The 9,684-nt window shown below is 46.4% G+C and overlaps 1 protein-coding gene across 1 annotated transcript; it reads left to right on the forward strand.

The window, feature by feature from the left end:
- Positions 1 to 8: 8 nt before the first annotated feature.
- On the forward strand, positions 9 to 1,471 carry LOC119320555 (transcription termination factor MTERF15, mitochondrial-like; the record flags this gene model as incomplete). The annotated part of the gene is made up of 1 exon (XM_037594610.1): positions 9 to 1,471. A coding segment is annotated over one exon (1,098 nt), but the record flags the coding sequence as incomplete, so codon positions are not given.
- Positions 1,472 to 9,684: the final 8,213 nt, after the last annotated feature.

Raw genomic sequence — 9,684 nt, forward strand, 5'->3', positions numbered from 1 at the left:
CCTCCCCACTCCCCCCTCTCCACCGCCTCCTATCCGCCGCCGCCGCGCCCGCCGCCTCCCCCGACTCCGGCTTCGAAGTGGAGCGCTACCTCGTCGCCACCTGCGGGCTGACCCGAACGCAGGCGCTCAAGGCCTCCGCCAAGCTCTCCCACCTCAAGTCGCCCGCCAAGCCCGACGCCGTGCTCGCCTTCCTCGCCGGCCTCGGCCTCTCCGGCGCCGACGTGGCCGCCCTCGTCGCCAGGGACCCGCTCTTCCTCTGCGCCGGCGTGGAGGGAAACCTGGGCCCCGCCGTCGCCGGGCTCACCGGCCTCGGCCTGTCGCGCCCTGAGGTCGCGCGCCTCATCTCGCTCTCCCCCGACCGATTCCGCCGCAAGAACGTCGTGCCCAAGGTGGGCTACTACCTGCCTCTCTTCGGCTCCTCCGAGGACCTCCTCTCCGGGGTCAAGCGCGGCTTGTTCCTTCTCTCCGTCGACGTCGACCGGGTGGTCAAGCCCAACGTCGCGGTCCTGCGGGAGTGCGGGCTATGTGTTCGCGACATTGCCAAGGTGCTCATCCAAATGCCGAGGATCATCACCGCCAGGCCGGAGCGCACCCTTGCAATGGTCGCGTGCGCCGAGCGTATTGGTGTGCCCCGTGGCTCTGGGATGTTTAGGCAAGCGCTGCAGGCTGTCGCATGCTTCAGCGAGGAGAAGATTGCCGCCAAAGTGGAACAGTTGAAGAAGACATTGCGGTGGTCCGATGCCGATGTCGGCATTGCTCTGTGCAAGTGGCCGACTGTGCTGAGGTGGTCGAATGACATGCTGCAGCGCAAGTCTGAGTTCCTCATCTCTAAGGTGGGCTTGGAACCGGCGTACATTGCCCACCGTCCGGCAATACTCGGTCTTAGCTTGGAGCGCCGTCTCAAGCCCCGGTACTATGTTATGAGGTTTCTTAAGGAAAATGGATTGCTGAGTCATGCCAGAGACTACAATTCTATGCTCTTGGTCAGCGAGAAGGTATTTGTGGAGAGGTTCATACGCCCCCACAAGCAAGCTGCGCCACACATTGCTGAAGACTATGCAGCCGCTTGCACAGGGGAGGTGCCTGCTAGATTCAGATTTACATGAACCAAGGACAGTCTATGAAAGTTGGTAGCTGCGTGTGCAACAACAGAATTTCCACTCGTCGTATTAAGCTGGTAATTCATGGTTAGGTGTTCTTTTCATGACTGAATTTTGGTTTTGTTGTGGCCAATGCTTGACATTACTGATAACTTGATTTCTGAACCCCAATATGGTGATTTCGTCATTTGGTGGAGAAGAAAGCTTGATGTGTGATATATTTTCATGTCAAGTTTATCTAGCATGTTCAGTTGTCATTTCATTGTCTTTTTTGTTCTGTCATATGTCAGTTAGTTACTACTGGAATTGCTGTTCATTGTATAGTATTTTGATTATGCTTGGAAAATATATTTCTATTGGGTGTACGTTTACTTTACATCTTTGATTTCTTGGCCCTTATTCTTCGAGGCTGATTAGTTTTGTTACTAGATCTTGTAGTTGACCTTGCTAAGAAAAATTTCAAATTTGAAAACGTAACCAATGTGGGAGTGGGCCTAAGCATGATCAGCAAATGAAGTTGTCTTATCAGTTCTCTCTCTCATTAATGTCAGAACTTAATCAACAAGGATGGTATGTAATAGTAAAAAGAAAAACAGGGATGATATGTCGTCTTATCATATCTCTCTGCTATTGACTGCATGCATATGATACTTTATCTATTCACAAAATTACATGCATATTATGGCAGCAAGTCTGTCAATAATGGTATGTAATAGTACTGAAATTGCAGTTCATCATTCAGTGTTTTGATTCTGCTTAGAAAATATATTTCTATTCGATGTATGTTTATTTTATGCCACCATCAGCAGGGTGGAACCGGCATACACAGCTCATCAGCGGGTAATGTACCATTAGAGCCTAGAGGGCCCGCTCAGATGCTGATTCTGTGTTGTAAATTTCTTAAGGCAAATGGATCGCTAGGTCATGGCTGAGCTACTATAACAGAATAATAGTGAGGGAGAAAGTATTTGTTGATAGCCTTACAAGAAGGCCGCCTCACCCTGCTGAATTCTATGCTGCCGCTTGCAGAAGCAATTGTGCACTAGATTCAGATTTGCCTGATAAAAGGAACATTATATTAAATTTCAAAAGTAATCAGTGAGTTCTTTTTCTCGTGACTAAAAGTTTGATTTCTTAACATGGTCGCATACTGCTGGAATATTTGTTTGAAGCTGGGTACTCATTATAGAAAGTAGGGGATGTTGATATCTTGGATATTACTTCCATAGCTTGGCCTATCATGCTATCTCTGCAATCTCATGTTGTGCATGGCCGTATGAATAATAGCTTCTGTTACCACTAATTTGCTTCAAGTATCCTAAATGCCATCTGCACATAATATTCAGACAGGCTCTATAAGTTTTTTTTCCCCCTCTGGTATCCAATTTGTATTATCTTCGTGATCAGACACGCTAAAATATGCACCCTTTATAAGTATTGTTCGTTCAGAGCTAATGGTATCTCTGCTTTTTATGCACGTGTCAGCTAATGCCTTGGCCAAATTGGTTTTTTTAACTTAAAACTGTATTGAAGGTCCTGGTGGTACTTGATTCTGTTTTACCTGTAATAACAAAGTATCTACTTAATAGTTATATCCATGAACCTTGGAACAAATTTTGTGAATGCCTATTGTCAAATGAATTTCAGTTCATTTGAACTATTGACGGGAGGTTCACGACAATTTTCTTTGTCCGATAGCGGTGTTAGCAGAGCCTGCTGATAGTTGACCGGCGACAATTCATTGAAGGTCAGGGCTTCAACTCAGTTATTATAGATTTATAGTACGACCTTGTCATGGTATGATGTGTGCTTCTTTGATAGCTTGTGGTTTCCTCTTAGTTAGATACAATTTTGTCGATAAAGCCTATTTTCCTGAGCCTAATCCTGACTGTGAAGCGGAGCATGTCTTGTTGTAGTTTGGATTTGCCTCACACTCACAGTATTTGAGATGTGTCTTTTTTCTGAAGTTTTACAAATGTAGGCTGTTCCTCTTGTCTGCCGAGCGGCGACACGGAGCGGATTGTGATCTCTTAATGAAATCTGCAATGGGCAGCTGTTATGTCCTTCCTGTTTTGTTCCTGGCTTTCTCTACCTAGCATGGTCCGTGGTGCCTGGACGATGCCATGTACTGATCGCCTATGCAGCATGTCGGTCGCCTTGATGAAATGCATCGTGAGGCGGACGTGGGTCGCCTATGCAGCACGTCAGAGTCGCCGGTGGTTGCTCCCGGGGTGGTTTGGTCGTCAGCTCTCTTGGCGACCGCGGTGGCCGCCGGCGGCCACTCATGGCGCATTCGGCCTTAGCTCCTTGTTCTCTCTCGTGTGGTGTCGCGTCCTTCATTGAAGACGGAAGTACATTTCTTTTTCCTTTTTGTCATTCTTGTGCTGCCTATGGCCTGTTTTGTAGTAGTAGTAAATGAATATTCCAACTTGAAAGATATTGTTTTTTGTCATGAAGAATATATATTATTTTTCTTAATTTCAGAAAATATAACCAGTCATACCCTGTGTGCATGTCAGTATTGTGCCGAGTCTCACGCGTACGCTCTTTTGTGCTTCTTGTCGTCCTATTTTCTATAAAATGCAAAAACAATTAAGATTGAAAGCGTGCGTGTGGATTCATTCCTCGGCTGATCCGTTGCCCTGAGGCGCTTGCTGCCACTGCACCAAAGCATAATTTACGTCACTTAGAACGCATAGATAGACCTATTTAAACTTTCATCAGCCGTTCCATTTTTCTGCGTATATTTTTCTTCCGGACTTCTTTTATCTTTTTTTTTCAGATATAGTGGATATTCTTTGGGCCGTACGCAGTGTGTGTATCGTATATTGAAAAAAATTATATGTACATATACATCTTATATTAAAAAAAAAGTTCGCTGTATGTAAGATGAACGTTTTTATAATATGAAAGAGTTCATCGTATATTTTAAAATGTTCATCTTATATTCAAATAAGATAATTGTATATTGAAAAATGTTCAATATATATATATATATATATATATATATATATATATATATATGATGCGATGAACATTTGTTTCATATATGATACACTTTTGTACAAACATTTTTTCAATATCGTAAACATTTTTATAGTATCTTATAACATTTAATTCAATTTTTTTAATATACGAACATGTTTTATTTTAGGGAAAAGAACGGGCCAAAGTATAGAAGAGCGTACGCGTGCTCATTGGTGGATTAGGGCAGCAGCCGCTGGCCTGCGTGCGCCTCGACGCGGGTTCGAAACTCGCCAGCGCCAACGCCTAAGGGTCTTTTTTGTAAAAAAAAAACATGCCATGTCAGCAGCTGACAGAGGGCCCCGCCTGTCAGATACAACATCAATATAGCATTATACGGCGCTTTGACCGTTTTGCAACGATTAGCCTCAGAGGTGGTACTGACTTGCAAAAAAAAAATGAATAGTGGTACTTATTCGTTACAAACGTGTCGGAGTGTGGTATTTCCATGCAATTAAGGGTGTGTTCGGCAGTCCACCAGCTCCTGGCTCCTCCAACTCCACGGGCCGAGCTGAGCCGAACGCGCTAACTTCTGGAGTTGAAAACGAGAAGCCAGCGATTTGTGTGCTATGCTATATATATCGTCTATGTGTTACAATTTGGTACGTTGTGTTCGTCTATGTTGCATTGGATTGCATGGATTTTAGGGTTTGGATATGAGCAGGGCGGCTGTGGACGTGGGCAAATGAGGGCTGTGAGGAAGAAATCGGAGGGATCATAGTGAGGTTGGTCATTCGTTTGTCTTTGTAACTGGGAGGTCTGGCTGGCAGAATTTTTGCGGCCATGGGTTTGCTTTGTGTGTTAACGTGTACATGTGGTAGTCCTGTTTATTGTTTTTTTGGGGGAAATTATGCCGCTTTATTTAAACGAAACTAGGGATATCGTCTGCAATTACATCCAAAATAAAGTCTGGTGGTGAATCCACCCAAATCTCTGAATGATTATCTCCTACACCTACTCTAGCAAGCTTGTGAGCGGCTACATTCCCAAAACGTCGAACCCACGTCACCTTCGAGTCCTCCAGCGTGTTGAGCATCCTCTTTATATCCTGCACCCAAGGTCCTACAGCGGACAGATTCCTTTCCGGGCTGTTGAGCATCTGTACGACAGCCTGACAGTCCAGCTCGACATGAGTGCTGAACATGAAGCTCTATCGCCACCTGAATTGCTCGTCGGCAAGCCAGCACATCTGCCATCTCCGGGTCGACAACATTTGGTAAAAACTGGCAAAGCCCAGCCCTGAAAGCCCCGTTGTGATCCCTGAAGACCGCTCCTGCTCCTCCTTTATCTCCATGTCTCGAGACCGCGCCCTCGGAGTTGATCTTTACCCATCCATCTTCGGGAGGCTCCCAACGCTGGATGATCTTTGGCTCCGATAGTGGCGCCCTCGTCTCGTGAGCTAGTTTCCATTCCATGAGCTGCACCTGAACTGTGCTTACTATTTCATGTGGCTGGGCAATCTTCTTGCCGTCTCTTGCATCATTCCTCGCAAGCCATAGTCTATACGCCGCCTGCAGCAGTGCTTCCTTTTCATCGCCCGATGCCCCGGCGAACCAGCTCAGCAGCCAGGATGCAAGCTCGCGTTGGGAGGACGTATAAGGTGGCGGGGCTCCAACATGCACTCCCAGCTTTGAGCACAACAGCGTCCAGAACTGAACCGAGTGTTGACACGCCCAGAATCGATGCATCATTGTTTCCTCACGGCCACACACTACACAAAACACGCCCGGTTTGATTCTGCGGCGGCGATGTAGTTCGGCCCCAACAGCAAGTCCGTTTCGAATCATTCGCCACATGTGGATTTTTATCTTTGCCGGCACGCTAGTCTCCCATAACGCCAAGTACCCTTTGTGTGTTCTTACAGAGCCGGACGACTCCGGCTGTTCGGATATCGCTCTGTTCAAAAATATCCTCAAGTGATATGCAGACTTGACTGAGAAAATATCATTCTTTGTAAAATTCCACGCTAGAAAATCATCCGTGTTCGGGCCTCCTATCGCAATTTGCTTCACATCAGCAGCATCCTCTGGTGTGAACATTTGATGTAGCAGTTCCTCATTCCATGCCGTTCCGTATGTAAACCTGGCCGAGTGGACTTGTGCTGCCCCTTCTTGGAATCCAAGCACCATGGTGTATATTGATGTTTGCACCGGAATCCACTCTCCAAATTAGTCCGTCCCTAAGCAGATCCCGTCCATGCAATATGCTTCTAAAAATATATGAGCCAGCCGGTGGACATGTTGCCGAAAGAATTGTACCATCCATGAAGTAATGTGATTTAAGCACTCTAGCACATAGCGAGGTTGGCACTTGAAGGATTCGCCAAGCTTGCTTAGCCAACAAAGCTTGGTTAAAAGCTGCTGGTTCTCAAAAGCCCATGCCACCGTCACGCTTGCTCGCGCACATCTTCTGCCATGCTCCCAGTGGACCTTCCTTTCATCATTCATTGCACCCCACCAGAATTTAGAGGAGATCGAAGTCAGTTTCCAGCACATCTTCTTCGAGAGGTGAAAACAACTCATGGTGTAAGTCGGAGTCGCTTGGAGAACGGATTTAACTAGAACTTCTCTTGCTGCCTCAGATAATCCTTGGCCCTTCCATCCACACACTGTCACGTCCAATATGCGACCCTATTCAAAAGGAACTCGAAGGTTCCACCAAGGATAGACCCGCATATTGAAACGCTTTTGCAAGGTGGATATCATTACATCAACATTACATAATAGATAGGGATACATACAAAAGGCATACAATGCCACACGAATACAACATCATCTTACATAAGATCACCATCCGACTACGGATAAAACACAAACAGAAACTCAAACGACATCCACCCTGCTAGCCCAGGCTACCGACCCGGAGGTTCGATGCTTTCGTGGCTTTTTGCGAGAGGCGTAGCCGGTGCATACGGGCTCCGATAGAGGCCGTTGAGGTGGCGTTGGAAAGCTCTCGAATAGATAGGGTTCCGCCGGACTTGTGATTCTCGGGATCCCGGCATTTTTGCACGTCAAGGGGTCTTCCTACCACTATATAGACTTCGGGACTTCGGACTCATCCGGATTAAAATCGTGGCCAAAAAAGGCCGTCTTCTAGGGTTTACGGGCCCCGCAAATTCGAATCGTGCAACTTTGCTTTCCCGCCCGTTTTTGACTGGCCGGGGGTAATCCCGCACTTGCGCTTGCCACTAGTGTCGTTTGTGTGCCATGTGTGCTTCTCGTAAGCATCGCGTCGTCATCGTCGTCATCATCATCATCCTCATATCGCGTCAATGAAGCACTTATGTCCAAAATGTCACTTCACTGTTTTGGAGATTGGCAAATAAGCAAACCACCTCTCTCCTTTCGATGTTGTGCACGGAGACTCGCGCCCAAAGGCTGGACACTTTCTTTCTCTTCGTGACATACGGACGGGACTTCGGATTATTGTTTCACTATTATTCGTAGTTCCCCCAAAGGCTTCAGCATTAAGCTCGAGGAGACCTTCGATGTTCATACGGTACGCAACCGATGACAATAGTTTTTTTTCATAATTAATCATGACTTCAACTATTTTAATCATGACAATATTTTTCATCTTTTCCAATTCGACTAGCTTATCCCATGCTTTGCAAGACGCTATGTCTTGGAGAGGATGGGTTTTGAAGACCATGAAAGTTTCGAAACCAAAAAAATTATCCTAAGTACCCATCATGGTGTGGATTTTCAAGTAAAGCTGTACAATGCTCAGAGTGTAACCCATTTTGGTTGCAAAAATTGGGAAGCACTTTGCAAGATGTATGGTCTTGATGAGGGTATGCTTGTCACCATGGATCTTGGTGATCCTACAATCGAGCAAGAGAGACCTTCGATTTGGGTCTTTGTGGATACACCTCCAATTCTTCCCCCATGTGAGCTTAACATAGTTATTAAGTAATTTATATTGTTTATTTCAAAATAGTTGACAACTTATCTCCATTGACAGCTTATTTTCATTCTTCAAAGAATGTGCGAAAGATGGTAGATAGAACCTACTACACCAAAGGCTCCGAATTAACTTATCAGGAGAAAAATCATCTGGTCGCATTTTGTACTGATCTTGAGAATTACAATATCTACAATCAAACTCCTCAACATTATGGTCAATACGTACCACTAGTGCACGTGTTGAACTACGGTAACTACCATGGAGATACCCTGGTTGTGGACCTTTGTTCCGTTATCTTTAATGGTAGTGGAACCTGATCCAAGTTGGATCAAATGGAAACAAAATGTAATTGGTTGCACTTTAGTGTAGAAATGTTTGATCATATGGATTTTGATTGTACAGTTTGTTTTGGCTTATAATCACAGTATTGCACAGGTAGTATGCTATTAATAAAATCGATCCTAGCTCGATCCTACCCAAAGAAAACATGCTACAGAAAACTTATTGAATGTATAGGAAGGTATTTGTCTGGTCGAATAAAATAACAGCTCAAAATATACTAACTAGAGTCGAGAAAGATTACCAAATTTGTACAGTAGAAGCGAGGGACCAGTTTATCCTTTTGGACACATGGGCCTTTTAAACACGTTGCATGCGTGTCACGTTAGAAGATCTTGACCAGGAGGTGTTTGGCATATAGTTAGATAGAGATAGACTTGGTTGTTAGGCTATTCAAATATATCACAATCGTAACTATCTCTATCTCCTCTTTCCCAAGTAATCTCTCCTGGAGAATCTCTCTGTAACGATCGTCGGGTGGTCGCGCCCCCTCCTTTATAACATGAACCACGTCCCTCGAGAGAGGTAAGACGTTTTCCGCTATCACACACGGTAGTCAAAGCCTTCCTTTTCCCATCTGAAACTTCTGTCGAATCCATCTAGCCTAGCCATGTCTTCCTCCTCCGCCTCCGGTGCCTTCTCTCCCAACCTCAACAGCCAGGTCACAGAGAAGTTGTCCCGCACGAACTACGTGCTATGGCGTACGCAGATCACACCTCAACTGCGCGGCGCCGGCGTCTACGGCTACGTCGACGGCACCACACCGGAGCCGGCGAAGCTCCTCATCACCACCAAAGGGCAAGGAAACTTCATCGCCCAACCCTCTCCACCCTCTATGTGTCCGGGAGGATCAGCAGGTCCTTGGCTTCCTGCTGGCCAACCTCACAAAGGAGGTCTTGGTCACGGTTACCACGGTCACCACGGCGAGCACGCTCTGGACGATGCTTGCTGCCATGTTCTCGTCGCACTCGGCGAGCCGCATCAACAACATACGCACCTCCCTCATCAACGCGCAGAAGGGTAATCTCTCGGTTGCTTCTTACTTTGCTGCTATGCGGGGATATGCAGATGAGCTAGCCGTGGTGGGAAGGGCGATTCAAGATGACGAGCTGGTCTCCTACATCATCCACGGGCTAGATGCCGATTACCAACCTCTGGTATCTGCCCTCGACGCTCGTATCACCCCTGTCACGCTCGACGAGCTCTTCGCCATGCTCTCCAACTTCGACCAGCGCATGGCCCAGTACCACGGGTCCGGCAACGGAGGCTTTAAGTCTTCAGCCAACATGGCGTCTCGTGGACGAGGTGGCGGCTC

Source organism: Triticum dicoccoides, chromosome 6B (genome assembly GCF_002162155.2).
Source record: "Triticum dicoccoides isolate Atlit2015 ecotype Zavitan chromosome 6B, WEW_v2.0, whole genome shotgun sequence".
NCBI classification, from domain to species: domain Eukaryota; kingdom Viridiplantae; phylum Streptophyta; class Magnoliopsida; order Poales; family Poaceae; genus Triticum; species Triticum dicoccoides.